Source organism: Austrofundulus limnaeus, unplaced genomic scaffold, assembly GCF_001266775.1.
Source record: "Austrofundulus limnaeus strain Quisiro unplaced genomic scaffold, Austrofundulus_limnaeus-1.0 Scaffold25, whole genome shotgun sequence".
Classification (NCBI taxonomy): Eukaryota; Metazoa; Chordata; class Actinopteri; order Cyprinodontiformes; family Rivulidae; genus Austrofundulus; species Austrofundulus limnaeus.
Genome location: NW_013952427.1, coordinates 3125447 through 3141333, shown reverse-complemented (window position 1 = coordinate 3141333; position 15887 = coordinate 3125447). Strand labels below are relative to the sequence as shown.

General features: G+C 39.7%; 2 protein-coding genes across 2 annotated transcripts; one reads left to right on the top strand and one right to left on the bottom strand.

Moving 5' to 3' along the window:
* Positions 1 to 7064: 7064 nt before the first annotated feature.
* On the top strand, positions 7065 to 13216 carry oaz1a (ornithine decarboxylase antizyme 1a; the record flags this gene model as incomplete). Its single annotated transcript, XM_014004635.1, is given in 6 exon segments — positions 7065 to 7212; positions 10420 to 10486; positions 10488 to 10574; positions 10683 to 10858; positions 11023 to 11108; positions 12617 to 13216. Coding segments are annotated over 6 exon segments (660 nt in total). The 3' UTR covers positions 12748 to 13216.
* Positions 12876 to 15429, bottom strand: LOC106515032 (tyrosine-protein kinase SgK223-like). Its single transcript, XM_014004634.1, has 2 exons — positions 14948 to 15429; positions 12876 to 14568 (listed from the first exon to the last, which is right to left on the bottom strand). The coding sequence occupies exons 1-2, from the start codon at positions 15329 to 15331 to the stop codon at positions 13552 to 13554; spliced, it is 1401 nt and encodes a 466-aa protein (XP_013860088.1). The 5' UTR covers positions 15332 to 15429; the 3' UTR covers positions 12876 to 13551.
* Positions 15430 to 15887: the final 458 nt, after the last annotated feature.

The window sequence follows — 15887 nt, the reverse complement described above, 5'->3', positions numbered from 1 at the left end:
AAATTAAATATGACCAAAACTCATCATGAAAGGAGTTGCTTATGTGCTCTAAAAAAATTGAAGTGCTGAATTTACTCAACCAACTCATGTCAGCTGGTTCCACTAAACCAAGTTGAGTAAACTGAGCAATGTACATATTTGGTTTATTTACTCTGCTAGGTTTAGTGGAACCAGCTGACATGAGTTGGTTGAGTAAATTCAGCACTTCAATTTTTTTAGAGCACATAAGCAACTCCTTTCATGATGAGTTTTGGTCATATTTAATTTTGTAACAAGTAACTAGGTGTTAAATTTTAAAGTGAACAAGTAAAAATATCATTTTTAGGTTATAAACGTAATGAACTAAAAGTAAAAACGTTTGATAAAATTACAAAACCTCAAAAAATTACTTCAGTACTGTCACAAAGTAAATGTACATAGTTGCTATAAAACTCTCTCTCTATATATAAACTTCTCATATTTAGCTTTGTGCAACGTGTTGTAATGGCAACCCATATTAAAATCCTTCATGGCAGACAGCGTCTGTAAGCAGACTAAACACATAGGTTGGTCTTGAAATTCTGTGAACAGAAAAAAAACATTTTTTTCTTTACTTGAAAAAGCACTCAAAGCAGATTATAGAATCTAATGCACTTATAAATCTAAAGTTTGGGGTGTGGGTGGGGCCTCATGGACTGGAGGGAGCCAGTTGCCCATCCCTGATTTAACTGAACTAACATACTTGTGTGCTCTGAGGAAAATAAATCTTTTAATGAGCCAGCAATATTTGTACAAGTCTGATATTTCAAAGAAAAAAGAAGTGTTTTAGACTAAAATCATCTTATTTTGAAAAATCAAATTGTAGCATTTACATCAAACCCTGAAAATCGTAACATGCAATAGTGAGCCGGCATGCTCATAGAATGTGTTGTAAAAGACTCTCAGCTACATCAAAGTTTAGCTCATCTATACAATTGAGTAAATTATAGTCAGCTGTATGTTTGCTATGAAGTGTTGGCTGTGGTGGCCATCTTGGATCAGGATGGCTCCAAAAGATAATCAGTTGTAAAGTAAATCCAACAATTACATTCTGCAAATTTCATTAAAATATCTTCAGTGGTTCATGAGTTGTTTTACTAACAGACATGAATAAAAACATCACCTATTTTTTGCCTTTTGTAGACAAGTGATAAATATGTGAGCTTTTAAGTTTAAACTCTGCATAAGTATGAAATACTGTATATAATATACCATTATCTGATATAAATGGTAACTGAAACTATAATAACTTTACACAGTATTATAGTATTTACTGATCAAGTGAACAAAATCAGCACAGTTAAAATAAATGTAAATTAATCAGTTACAGATAGTCAGATTATTTTACTTTCACAGTAAACCTAATGCAAATGATAAAATCTTCAAAATCCAAACATTCAGACACTTGATGAACACATTTGTATGTTTTTAAACACTTTTCTTKCTTTGAATGAATAAAAAGTGTTCCAGCAGCAGGACTTACCTGAGGAAAGGATCCATTCTGCAGACTGCTGAAAAACGGCACAATACCCGACTCTTCAACCAAATAATCCAGAGCGTCTGAGAAAAAATAAAATAAAACATTGATTAATTAGACAAAGTACTGAGGTACACAGATTGGTGACTTTTTGTCACGTTGGGATGATTTAGAGCACTCACCGTGCACTTCATTCACCCCGGAGCTCACCAGCATCACAACCAGTGCCACCACTAAGCAGCGGTTCATTGTCAGCCCCTTCCATGGGTTTGGAACGTCGCTTAAGTTTTCAATGGACAGAATTCTTTCGTAAGACACTGTGAGAAGACACGAGAAGTCAAACACTTCAGCAGAAGACTTCTCACTCAGATGGCTGTTTCTCTCTCGACTCACTTGTGAGGTTCTCTGTAGCTGTTCCAGCTCAGACCATCGAGGCTTGATGTTCTATGCTCTATAAAAACATGTTTGTTTAGCAGAACGCTTGTACGGCCATGTGCACTTTCATTTTAACTGTCCTACAGTCCGTCAGGGCCTAAAATAGACACCTGCGGCTCCTAAAGAASACTTACATAAGGCAAGTCTCACATATAATTGCGCAAAAACTAAAAGAAATAAAAGACTTACGGTGTTTTCTCTCTCAGTTGCACAGATTTGAGGGTTATTAAAGTTGTGATGAATCTTGTTCTGTGTCCGGTCCCACCCTGCAGCTCTGGGGCTACTTGACTGACAGGCACAGATGAATGGGTGTAGACAAAAAAAGGGAAAGTGACATTCATAATGTGCTGTGTGTTAAAGGCCCTGTCACACTTTAATGTTTTAGACAACTTGTGAAAATCTTGTTATGACTAAATCACACTTATATATTTGCATATTGATCTCATCTTTGTATGAAATGTTTATAAACTTAGCACAAAAGGAAGGAAATCAGTGTTTAGCAGATTATTTCTTTTTTGTAACAATGCTTCTTGACAATAAATCTTACACTGTAAGTAAGTAAGTAAGTAAACTTTATTTCTATAGCACCTTTCACAGACACAAACATCACAAAGTGCTTCACAGAAAGCAAAAATAATTAAAAACAGAAAAACAGATCACAGATATAAAAACAACAATTAAAACACAATAAAAAGCACTTAACTAAAAGCCTGTCTGAATAAAAATGTCTTAAGATGTTTCTTAAAAGAGTCAGTAGAATCTGAGCAGTGAAGGACAGAGGGAGAGCGTTCCAGAGCCTCGGGGCCACCACCTGAAAAGCTTTGTCTCCACDGGTTTTATAATGGGTTCCAGGGACCACCAGCAGTATTTGATTAGAAGACCTCAAAGTCCTGGATGGACAGAGAGGCTTCAGAAGGTCCAGGATGTATTTGGGGGCCTGACCATGAAGTGCTCTGAAAGTTAAAACTAAAATTTTAAAATGACTCCTCAAAGTCACAGGGAGCCAGTGCAGAGAGGCTAAAACAGGTGTAATGTGGGCTCTCCTGTGGGTCTTTGTTAATAACCTCGCTGCAGCGTTCTGCACAGACTGAAGYCRRGTCAAGGAGGATTTGTTTAGACGTGTAAAAAGACTGTTGCAGTAATCTAAACGAGAAGAAATAAAAGCGTGAACAACCATCTCTAGTTCCTTCTGTGACACAAAAGATCTCAGCTTTGAAATGTTCCTTAAATGATAAAAACAGTTATGAACTAAAATTTTACAATGACTGTCAAAAGACATAGAAGTATCAAAGACAACACCCAGATTTCTGAGACTATTTTTCACTGAAGGGGTTAAAAAAGCAAGGTGCTGCCTGATTACAGGGATTTTATCATCAGGAGCGATAATAAGAGTTTCAGTCTTGTTTGCATTTAACTGCAGGTAGTTGTTGTTCAGCCATATTTTGACTTCTGACAGACAKTTACTGAGTTCAGATAGTTTGAAGARCTCAGAGRGTCGAAAGGAACAGTACAACTGTATGTCATCAGCATACAGATGGTAGGAYACATTACTGTRACATTTTAAAATACCTCCTAAAGGGTACAGGTACAATAAAAAGAGGATTRGACCCAAAACTGAACCTTGGGGTACCCCACAAGACAGCGGTGCACCACAAGACATTGTTAGAAAGTCTGTTAATTTCCATTTTAAATGATGCCACATTTGTAAGGAACATGCATTTGTGGGATGAGGAGTATGAGTATGTGGGTTGCACACATGGAAACTTTACCAAATCTTCTATGCTAAACAGCTTAGTTGTTGTTTCACTCTTGTTTTAAGTGTCTGGTACCCTCAGGTGCTGCAAATCATGTCTCCGGTATTGTATTTATCTCCAAGAACACTTGTTACAACGAAGAGTTAATCTACCAAACACAAATTTCCTTTTTTTTGTAAAGTTTATACAACCAAAAGAGCATTTAATTTTGTGATTTGTGGTGTTGGTTTTAAAATCCCAGCCACCATGCTACAGGACTCAGACTTGTTGCTGCAGATGCACTATAGAAGTATCTGAACTCCCTCAGTTKAATTCTTCATATTCCTTTTCCACAGACCCAACAAACGCACCCATGATGTTTACGATGAGAAACCTTTCTCGCCATCGTCTTGGTTTTTGTGACATGAAGAGCAGAGGATTGCTGCACTCCACAAATATTCTCGTTCTCCTTACCGTCACTTCTACCAAATACATTTCACCAACACAAATTCATCAGAAATGTTTTCGCAGACACTGACTCCAGCTAAGACTCTGAGTGTACCGAGTTAACAGGAACAAACACAACTTTGTTGTCTCAGCGTTAAAAACCATACGTGGGAACTCCCCAAATGTCCAAACTGAAACAGTTTTATATCGAAACATCCAGCTGGCTCTCCACAACTTCTGTTTCCTTGATGGGATTGTTACATTTATATACCACACTGTCCTTGCTGTATATGCTGGTGAGGTCGATTAGTGAGTCATTTGTCTGGTTCATTTCTGTCAAGCAGTTTAATGTCATCCATGTAGAGGAGGTGGCTGATGACTCTGTTGTGACTCKGTGTGGTGTGGCTGAGACTGACACAGGTTGTTTTTAGTCTAGATAGAACAATGGGGATGAACTTGTTGCAGTATGTTTCTATCACATTTTCAGATGGTGCTTTATCGTTTAGCCTTGGCGTGAGCTGCAGGTGACCCCTCTAATCAATGAGTCAGAGGCAGCACAATGGAACAGTGGTTAGCACTGATGCCTCACAGCAAGAAGGTCCTGGGTTCGACTCCCCAGTTCAGGGGTCTTTCTGTGTGGACTTTGCATGTTCTCCACATGCTTGCGTGGGTTTTCTCTGGGTAATTGGGTTTCCTCCCTCAGACCAAAAACATCTACTCCCTTAGAAAAGAGATCTGCGATCTCAATGGGACTTGCCTGATGAAATAAAAGTCAATAAAAATATAATAAAAAAGCTTTTCAATGGGTGGATGGTGGGGAGTATGATCCCCACCGGGGCCGGTCCTAGCCAATCTGGTGCCCTAGGCAAGATTTCAGGTGGTGCCCGTGTGCAGTTTTTAAACCACACTGCCAAATTACATTCACATACCAAATGACATAGTTTTTGTCTTTGACATTATTTTTTATCTTTAGAAATCAGGTTCTCTAAATAAAATAGTTAACAATATAATTAATTTGAAACAGAACACCAGAGGTCTACCCATACCTGCCAACTTCTGCTGACAGCAAAGAGGAACACCTGTTCGTGTTAACCATCAGCTGTGGAGTGAAGCAGTTAAAGGGTCCAGGGGTATGCTCTACTCAAAACTCTGCATTTCCCAGCCATTTCAAGGACATTTTATTAAATTCTTGGGTTTAATAAAACAACATAAAATCAGTATTTTATTTTTTAGTATTTTATATTTTATGTTTTTAAAAAGCTTGTTCCTAAGATGTTTTTGAGTCAATCTGGACATTGAATATAACAGTTTTTTATAGTTCCCACATCCTTCCCTTAACCTCCCTCTGGACTCACACAGTACTCAAACAGTTTTAAATCCTCTGACCTCATTCTCAGTGTTAATCTAGGCAATCATGGCATCATCACTCTCTCTCTCTCTCTCTCTCTCTCTCTCTCATTATGCAACCAAGGCTGCTCAATAGTTGGCTGTACCAAGGACTGAGGATTCAAGGAACAACAAAATGGATCTGAGCAGAACCTTCAGGCTCCTAGGTCTCTGATAGTGAAGGGAAACAGCCATGTGCTTAAAAAAAATTTTTTTGTGTGTGTGTGTGTGTGTGTGTGTGTGTGTGTGTGTGTGTGTGTGTGTGTGTGTGTGTGTGTGTGTGTGTGTGTGTGTGTGTGTATTAGGGGTGCAACAATACATGTACCCGTGTTGAACCGAACAGTGCTTTAGGTTCAATACACACTTGTATCGAACAATACAGATTTTTGAAATTTACTTTATCAACTTGTCTTCTGAAGATGCTCTGTGTTAAAGAATCAGTGGATCTGTGTTTGACTACTCCACCTAGGCTACATTTTTGAGGGCAGATCCACTGAGAAACTTGCTGTTTCAGCAACATTTAATTTAAAAGCGGTACTTTTGAGGTTAAACAAATGTTCATAATTAATTTTAAAAAAATTACAAGTTAAAATGGGCATGGAAATTTCTCTTTTTTGTATCGAACAAATATCGAACCGTGAGACTAAAGTTTCGAACCGAACCGAATTGTGAATTTTCTGTATCGTTGCACCACTAATATATATACAAATCCATATCCATAGTACTGTATGTATACATTTGCCAAATAGAGTTAATTTTTTAACTTTGTTTTTCTTTCAAATCCAAACTGATCTAATATACACTGCCTGGCCCAAAAAATAGTTTCCACCACAAAAATGGTCACACTCTAATATTTCATTGAACCGTCTTTAGCTTTGATTATGGCATGCATTAGCTGTGGCGTTGTTTCAGTAAGTTTCTGCAATGTCACAAAGTTTATTTCCATCCAGTGTTGCAATCATTTTTCACCAAGTTTTTGCAGTGATGATGGTAGAGTCTGACCGCTGCACAAAGACTTCTCCAGCACATCCTAAMGATTCTCACTGGACTCTGTGGAGCCAGTGAGAYGTCTCATGCTCCCTGAACCGCTCTTCCCTGGCATTGTCATCATGAAATATGCCCATCCGGTAAGAAAATAATCCATTTATGAAATAACCTGGTCATTCAGTGTATTCAGGTGACCTCATTCTTTGAGCACATGTTGCTGAACCTTGACCTGACCAACTCTGCAAACCCAGATCATAGACCTTAGTTAAAAACAGGTGGTGACTTTTTTTTTTTTTTTTTTTTTGCCAGGCAGTGTAAATATCTATAACATGAAGAAAGTTCATACAATTTCTACTTAATCTTTGTAAAACATGAGGATAATTCAGTTTGAAAAACAGATAATTTGGGATTGTTTTATGCTAACATTTTTTCCCTTCTCCAAAACTTAAAAAATAAAAATAAAATAACACTTGTTTCTGGTAATTTATCATGTGAAGGGTGGTGATGTGTGGTTAAAACGTCACTCAGAACAGGACACGCCCCCTCACTGACAACTGAACCGCAGCTTTCGATCTCTTCAGTATCAGGACGACCAGGAGAGGACTGAGCTGGCCGAATGGTTAAATCTAACCTACAGACGATTTTGAATAGTCATTGTTTTGTAAGAGAAAAAGAAAGAAAYTTACCCGAAATGCCTGTCATGGAGCAGTCCAGTAATAATTCGGAAAGGTACGTGAGTGTCATTTGTTGTAATAGGACTTAAAATGCTAAGTTTAAAACCCGCGGCCTAACCAAAAATGCACGGTATAATTCCTGGAATGGCTAGTATAATTCATGTTGTTCACGTTGGCAGTAATAATATATTTAATGTTTTCACGAGCTTGACATGCACTTTTTGTTTAGTAAAAACTTGTTAGATTTTAATAATTTACCTGAAGCACTGCGTCAGATTTTTTTTACATGTAATATAAGCTGGTTATTAAACAAATAAGCAGTCAGTAAACGGTGTCGTTGATTTATACGCCTGTTAGCATGCTAATGCTAGCCCATAGGCCAACATGACAAATATGATGAAATGCGCTAGCCGAGTGCTAAGGTGCTAGCTAGCTGTCGGATTTTATTTGTCAACTCTAGTGCGATTAGGTTAAAAAAAAAAGTTTGGATCACAAATTAACCGAGTTATAAAGTATAATACGTTATTTTTGTTTTTAAAATGTTTTATTTTTGTCCTCCAGAGAGTACAAGCGTCATCGTTAGCTTATGTTACGGTTGTTTATGTCGTTGCTGTAAAGACTGTGGATATTTGTTACCACTGTCAGTATTTTAATCTTACCATATTTTACAATATGTGAAAGCACCTGTTTCATAATATCGTTTGAATATGTTATGTAAAGTATGTAAGGTTAGCTCGATGTTAACTAGCGTCGATGATAAAAGGCTACATCATAATTTGTGGCTTTGTCATGTTTTTTTCCTCTTCCCTGATATTTAAACGTCGAATAACTTCACGGATTGAAGATGCCAGTTGTTTCGCAACAGGCTAATTAAACAATGAAGTTTATTATAGTTTAAAATAAACATTTTATGCTTGAGTTTAAGTGAAACTTGCTATATAACACGGGGGAAATTAGACTGCCAGTGGATTTCGTAATGTGTCTCTTGGGCCAGTTTCACATCTGATAAGTTGGTAAAATCTTTTGGGAGTTCTGGTTTTCTGCCTGTAGTTATGGGTCATGGTTTCATGGTGTTTTTTAAAACGTTGTTCTGTTTGATTGTTGTTGCTAAATTCGTGTTCTGGCTCAACGAGGCGGTGTGTTCAATCCTGTAGTGTTGTTAAGCTCAAAGGAAATTTCCACTGAGTCTGAGGGGGAGGAATAGACATATTTTAGACCAATAATAATACACGGTGTTCAGAGTCAGTTCCTTATGCAATAAGTACACGATATTCATGGACAGAGCAGCAGTGCCAGCTTGGTTATTTTAGTCATTTTGAGTTTTACATTATGTAACATGGATTTTGTGGAAAATGTTTGCGCACCTTTTATAAAACGAACAAATAAAAACAACTCCTGTTTATAAGAAGAAAAAAAGTCTTAAAGCAATAATTAAAAATGATGACACATCTGGTGATTTGAAAAAACTGACTGGCTTCTGGCATCTATAATAGCATCTAGCACCGTATTCGTACATTTTTAAGTTGCTGTGTTAGCTGTAGATTTAGTTGTGTCCAAAGAGTTTTTTCATGCTAGTCCTGAAATGAAGCAATTCATTCAAAACGATCCAGGGTTCAAATGTGTGAACATCGTGCTGCGATGACCTTGAGGTGGGTAGGAGGTGCAGTTCTGCGTCAGTTGTTTCTCTTAATCTGCAAATCCGATTTAACAAGTATTTCTGGTGGTGAAGGATCTCCACTGCCTTGCAGAAGCAAGAATTAAGTTGGATATTGCATAATGAACACTAATTGTTATGAGAATTATGCTGTTTTTTTTTAAACATCTGCTGCACACACACACAGTGGCTGTGTCCAAAACGACAGGCCGGGTCCTCCGGAGGACCAAGACTCCCCGGTCTCGGCGGGCCGGGTCCTTGGTAGACCGTGAAGACCGGAAAAAAAGAGTCTGTGGATTTGGACGGTCTAGCCTCCCCTCCTTACACTGGCGTACGTCATGTCACCTAGCAACTGTGACGACGCTAAACAAGCAAACTTAAATAAAACTAGAAAAATATCAATACATTAGCATTATTAATATCACAAAACTATAAAATTAACTTAAAGGTAACATTTGAAGAACTAACTGACCCGCTGTAGGTTCATGTTTATTTCGGGTTTTTTATGATGAAAAATAATATTTAAAAACATGTCCATACAAATGATAAAAGTATTAGAATTACAACCGCTAATTTTTTTTAAATTTTTATATCACCATATTTTTATTTAAAATGTATTCTTTTCTCTCGCTTCATCCGCCATTACTAGCGTAAACAAATCTCCGGTCGGGCCGCAATGCATTATGGGATATGCTGGGCCGGGAAGGATCCATCAGACCTGTCCTTCGATTCGGGCCAAAGGAAGGACGTATTTGTCGGACGCATCGGAGGAGTCTTCGGTTTTGGACGTCCTTCGTCGCGGCGCTGTGACGTATGCAGCCGACAAATTCGACCTTCGGAGGACCCGTCCTGCCGTTTTAGACACAGCCAGTGTCACTTGTGCAAGAGATCACGTGGATTTGGGAGCACTTGTGTCGTCGTCGTGCTGCTAATGGATTCTGTTCCTCATAGAAACCCAGAGATAGTCTGACTTAATGCAATGTGTGCAGCTGCACATACAGCTTTAATGTGTCAAGCTAATTCTTTTGAGTGCTTCTGAATGACATAAATAATAACGTGTTAGTGCGCTTAAAAATAAAGTAGGCTAATGTGTAGAGAAATGGAGCCATCTCTTTTCACTGACTTGCTAAAAGAGCTATAAAGCAAGCTGAACTACAGGGAAGTAACAAATATACACAAATGTTTTTTTTAAAGAGGGTTGTTATATGAGAAGTGACTTTCCACAGTGAACAAAGATCATCCTGAGAACTTATCTTTAGAGTTTGTGGTCAATGTTTGAAAGCTGATTCCCTGAAATTTGAACTTTTTAAAATGAGTTATCAAGTGTAAAATAGTTTTAAATATAAACCATTCTAACTTCCTGTCTGTTATGTAAACTACACAGTACACAAATGTCTGGATCTAAGAAAAGGACAGTTATTGACTGAACTTCGTCTCCACCCTTGTTTTTTCTAACAGTGAGCTTTAGTGAATGTTTTACAGTCGTAACCTGTYGTGTTGTGCAACACACGCTGAGCCTCCTCTTTATATGAGGAGTTTAGTTTGTCTTTGGTAGCACAGTTTCAGGTGAAGACTTCAAATGGCCCCATCTTCTGTTTCCCTTTCCAGTATCTCCAGTCCCAGGAGGTGCTCCTGCTGTTGCAGTAACCCGTGTCCGGGGCCTCTGTGGTGCTCCTGATGCCCCTCTCCCACCCCTGAAGATCCCAGGTGGGCGAGGGAATGACCAGCGGGATCGCAATCTTCCAGCTAAAATATTTTACTCTGTAAGTTCAGATTAACTTGTTTTTTTTCAGCTGCTGCAATAATAGTGTGTAAATCCTGTTTTGTTTATTGTTTTTTTTTATCTCACTGCTATCTCTCTGTCCTGGTAGGATGCTCAGTTGTTGGTTCTTGAAGAGCCTTCCCCTGCAAACAGCAGAGTGCGTTTCTTGCTCTTTGAGCCCCGTCGCTCTGAAGCCAAGCATTGTGTCTGGAGGGCTGTGCTGAAGGGGGCCAACCTGTATGTGGAAATTCCTCCAGGAGCTTTGCCAGAGGGCAGCAAAGACGGGTCAGTTTTTTTCCCCTGTGCTGTTATGTTGATTCTTTCAATGATTATGCCAGTAGTCATAGTTGGTGAATGGTTAAAAGATGAGCTGTGCTGGATACAAAATGGGGAGTTTTCAGTAAAGAAAAAGCTCATTAAACTCTCTTGTTTGCTGTGATTTTCCACAGTTTTGCACTTTTGCTGGAATTTGCAGAAGAACAGCTGCAGGCTGATCACGTGTTCATCTGTTTTCACAAGAGCCGTGACGACAGAGGTGAGACTTTCTTGTGTGATTTTTTAGTTAAACTAATTCCTCATCCAATTTTTTATTCTGCACAGGTCAGCCATATTATTATAACCACTGGCCTAATAATTAATAGGTTCTTCTTTTGCCATTAAAATAGTTTTACCTTGTCTGGACAAATATTATCTTGGGGTGTATTTTGGTTTCAGTAATGGTGGGAATATTTAGGGTTGCATTTCATTATTTTGAAACCTAAACGACTGGCTTATGTCACATAAACACTGATTTATATTTTAAAGCCTAATAAAGAGTAACATTACAGGTTACACTAACACAGTAACATGTTTATAAACCCTATTAATTACAAGCTACAGACATTAGTTAGCATAAATCCTAACAACATTGTAAATGTCTTAGAAAAACTATTGTGGGTAGTATGTTTATCACTGGAAATGTTCAAATTTTGCTAAGTCACTACTAAAGACAGTCATATTATGCCGTCAGTTATTATTTACAGACATAAATTCTTTAATGTTTAGTGAAAAATATGTGAAAAACAGAAGTTGCGCAACTCCGCTAGGGCAACTGGTACAGAGCAGCAACTACTCTGCYGACTCTCAAAGCAAAACTGCAATTAACAAAAGCAAAATCAAATTTTGACACTTTAAAAGTTAATTCAGTATCTTCCATGCTCTTGATGCATCTAAAATTAGATTTAACAAATGACCACTGGATAATAGCAGAATAGATCCTTTAGTTAGAAGGAATTTTTTCCATTTACGGGATGATGTTTATGTGCAGAAATGTTTAGGGAAGTGTTAATGATTGTGTTAATGTGATGCTATTTACCTCACATACTKTATTGACTGGTGCATTTGGTAAATATAGAAATTAAATCCATAACAACTGTCAAACATGCACATTTTCTGTGTTTTTGATTAGAACTTTACTGCTTTTAACAGAATTTTTTACATCGTTAAATAACGGGCTTAATGTAACTCAAGAGTTTTTGTAACAACTTTAGTAGAAAAGCAGTTATTCCTCACCATGATTAGGACAGCCAGTTACAATCAGTTGTAGAAATGATCCTGTCAGAGTTCAGAATATGTCAGCACAGCTCATTGTGTCTGAWTTTTAGCCTGGACTTCTGCTTTAATGATCTACAACAGTCTTTGACTAAAAGTTTGTGGGAACTATTAAAAAAGTCTTTAATCCTATACCTCGTGACCCACATGTTTTAGCGGTTTCCCTACTTCAACGCACCTGACTGAAATAATTAGTGATTGACAGGCTTCTGATAAACTTGATGACATTCTGCGTAGGAAATTTAATTATTAGTATCAGGTGTGTTGAAACTGAAACCCTGCTGGACAGTGGGTCAGAGGAGCAGGGCTGGTCTCTGCTCCACAACTGTTTCCTCCCCCAAGTGACTCTATTTCTGTCGATTTATCGTATTAAAAACTGATATGAATACATTTGCTCTAGATTATTTTTTCTTCTATTCTGTATTGATGCTTATTGTTTTCTTTGTTCCTCAGCATCCTTGCTGCGTACGTTCAGTTTCCTGGGCTTTGAGATTGTTAGACCGGGTCATCCTCTCGTCCCTTCCCGACCTGAYGCTTTCTTCATGGCTTACAGCATCGAGCGAGACTCCTCTGACGACGATTAAAATGACGCTGAGCAGTTACAGGTGTTTGTTGTTGTTGATTTTTCACTCATAATGCCCACACATCTTTATCAGTTTTTTGGAAATGAATATTGTCCTTGTTCAGTGAAGTTGAGGTTTCCTATTAAAAGTTTTTTTTTTTTTTTGCTTTTGCCCACTATGTGCTGTGTTTTCGATAAGATTTGCACTAGGCTAAGATGTTGTTACAGCAGGAAGCGAGGGCCCGCATGATATCTGAGCAGAACCTCCTCGCCTCTGTTGACTTTTTGCTCCTCCCCTCTGAGTTCTGATCATCTTTACTGCATATTTATGATCGATTAAAATCCATACTGGTGTAAGTAGATGTTGTCATATTAAGTATCAGTTGATTCCTCTGTTGATATATTTTTTTAATGTTGCATGATTTTAATTTGTTCTGCTGCATAGAAATCTGCATGTTGTAACTACTAAATAAAAGTCCTCACTATAGAGAGAAGTGTTTGTGGTTGTGAGTTAAATGGAAATTCTAATCTGTGAAGATTGATCACATTATAAAAAAGTCACATGGTTTTCACAAATTTAGACGTGGAAAGAAAGATTTGCCTTTTCAAGTGAAAGGAACAATAAAGGCAGTGATAAAATCTAAATGTGTTAAATAAAAACAAACGTATTTGTAGAGGTTGCAGTCATTTATAAAACTGATCAGGATGGGAAGCTTTCAGCAGTTTTAAGTGGTGCAGCATTTTCTGAGGAGCTTTCCATCAATACTAACAGAAATAGAAGTGACAGCTGAGGCTCATAATGCATGTTTTAGCTGCTCTCTCTCCATTATAAACCCGACTCTGTGATCAGAGCGTTCCACAGCTGTGTGGCCACGCCCACCACGGTTTCAGAGTCAGCAAATGACAGAAACTTCAGACACATGCAGTCCTCCCAGTCCAGAGGGAACTGGTCCTGAACCAGTGCCCTCTCTGCCAGCTTCATCACCAGCAGGGCTCGTTTGACCATTAGCCAGTTCTGCACGGCGCCGGCTGAGGGACCTGTGGGACTGAAGAGGGAAACCCGTGGGCCCCAGAGGAGCACCTGAAGCGTGGCCATCACCTCCGTCATCTGGGGCCCAGTTTCACTCTGAAGCTCGGAGGACAAGTGAAGGAGCCCCCTCCGGTATGAAGACTGAAGCTGATCTGAGGCCTTGGGACTTCCTGCTGGGCGGAGGCAGAACTGAATCAAGCTTCCTATTTGGGATTTGATGGAGGTCAGAGGCTGCGGGGTCCCAAACGCAGGAGACTGCGGCATCAGTACCACACGGGGAGAACCGTGTCTCTTCCACAACACTTGGACCCCCTCTGTCTTCATATCCCCCTGGCCCTCACAGGCGTCTCCTTTGAGCAGGTTTCCTCCCGTACGTCCCTCCCACCCGGACCACACCAGAAGGATCTCCTTCGGTCTGAGCTCAGCTGCAGCAGCGCTGTTGTTGTACAGATGATGGGAGCCCGTTAAGATCTGCAGCAACACAACACACACCTGTCTGTCGTAATCCTGACCCTCTGAGCTCTGCAGGGACCAGCTGTCCTCCACGAAGTCCTCCAGGGTGGCGCGCGGTAGATCCCGCTCAACTCTCACACACAGTCCTCCCTGAAGGAAGGACTGGACCRAGTCCGCAGAACCCCGAGTGCTGCCTCCACCTGCTGGCTGAGTGGAGCTGTGTGGACCCGGTGAGGGTTCTTGTGTCGTGCTGTTTCTCAGGACGCCCGGCTGGAAAGAAGCAACGACCTGTTGCACGTTGACGTGTGGCGGCTGGTTATGTTTGTGAGTCGTCGGAGCTTCGTTTGTCCGTTTAAGCACCTGCACGAAAACGAAACCATAAAGTGTAAGGTAACTGCACTGATAAATGCACAGAAAATGATGTCGCAGCTGCAGAATCGGTTAAAAGGAAGTGCTTTTGGTACCACAATAAGTGGAACGTTTGCAAAACCTCGATAAAGATCATGATTGCGATCTACGCAAGTATTAAATCAGCCTATCACAAGCTTCAAACTGCTGGAACAAAAGTTTTAAACATTCATTTAGGTCAAATCTTCACACTTTATTGTTAAAAGTCACACTAATGACTTGTGAATGACTCAACTACAATTATACCTAATTTCTTGTGTTTTTATGTCAGTTGGATGTGACAATCATCCTAAACATGTCTAACAGACATATAACATAAAATGTTATTTACCCTCAAACTGAGCTCCCTCTTTGGGAACTTGGTGCTGCACAGGCTGTAAAACGTGACGTCACCAATCACCCTCGGCTTGCTCCCCTCACCCAGCAGAAAATCTTGCGGCTGAAACGAGCTGAAAGTCCTGYTTGGGACTCGCAGCAGGATCTGTTCTTCAACACTTTGCACCATGCTCCTGAGAGAGAGCAGGTGGCGATGCTGAACCCTCTGAGAGACAAAGTGCTGGTCCACAAAGTTCCTAAAGAGCGTGGAAAGGTGCTCATCTGGCGTGTCAAACCCCAGCTGGGAAAAGGAGGGTGAGGGGGCAGCRGGTCTCCCTCGGGATATTACGGGGTCTTCGGTCTCCTCTTGGATGTAAGTATCAGGTATCGGCGCCATCATGTATACATGATTATCAAAGTTCTGACAGCGTCTTGTCAGAGGAGAGAGCGGGGACAGAGGAGGGAGTGAAGGTGCACTGGTGCCAGGGAGGGAGAGGGTCCGGGTCAGCTTCCTCGGCACAGGCGGTGGAGTCCCGTCAGAGAAAAATCTTTCCTGGTGTTTGCAGGGATCTGAGAAATACAGAGAAACATTTCAGGCTGCATAGACTACTGAAGTCACTGATTTGCAGATTAAAAAAGCAAAGGAAAAAGCATTTGAAATGTGGATTTTATCGCAACATCATTTTTCACCGTTTTACATTGTCCAACTCATTTTCAACGAGGGCCACATGAGCGTTATGGTGGCCCTCAAAGGGCCAGTTGTAATTAACTTTGACTAAACGTGAAACATTCCTCRTCTCATCTCTGTGGCTGAGCACCTCTAACAAAAAATAATTGAGCTCTATGTGGTATTTTCTGCATAGAATCAATGGGCCTCATGCAAGAACCGTTCGTACGCACAGATTTGTTCTTAAGTTGTGCGTACGAGTGATTTAGGAGAATTTGTGGCATTCACC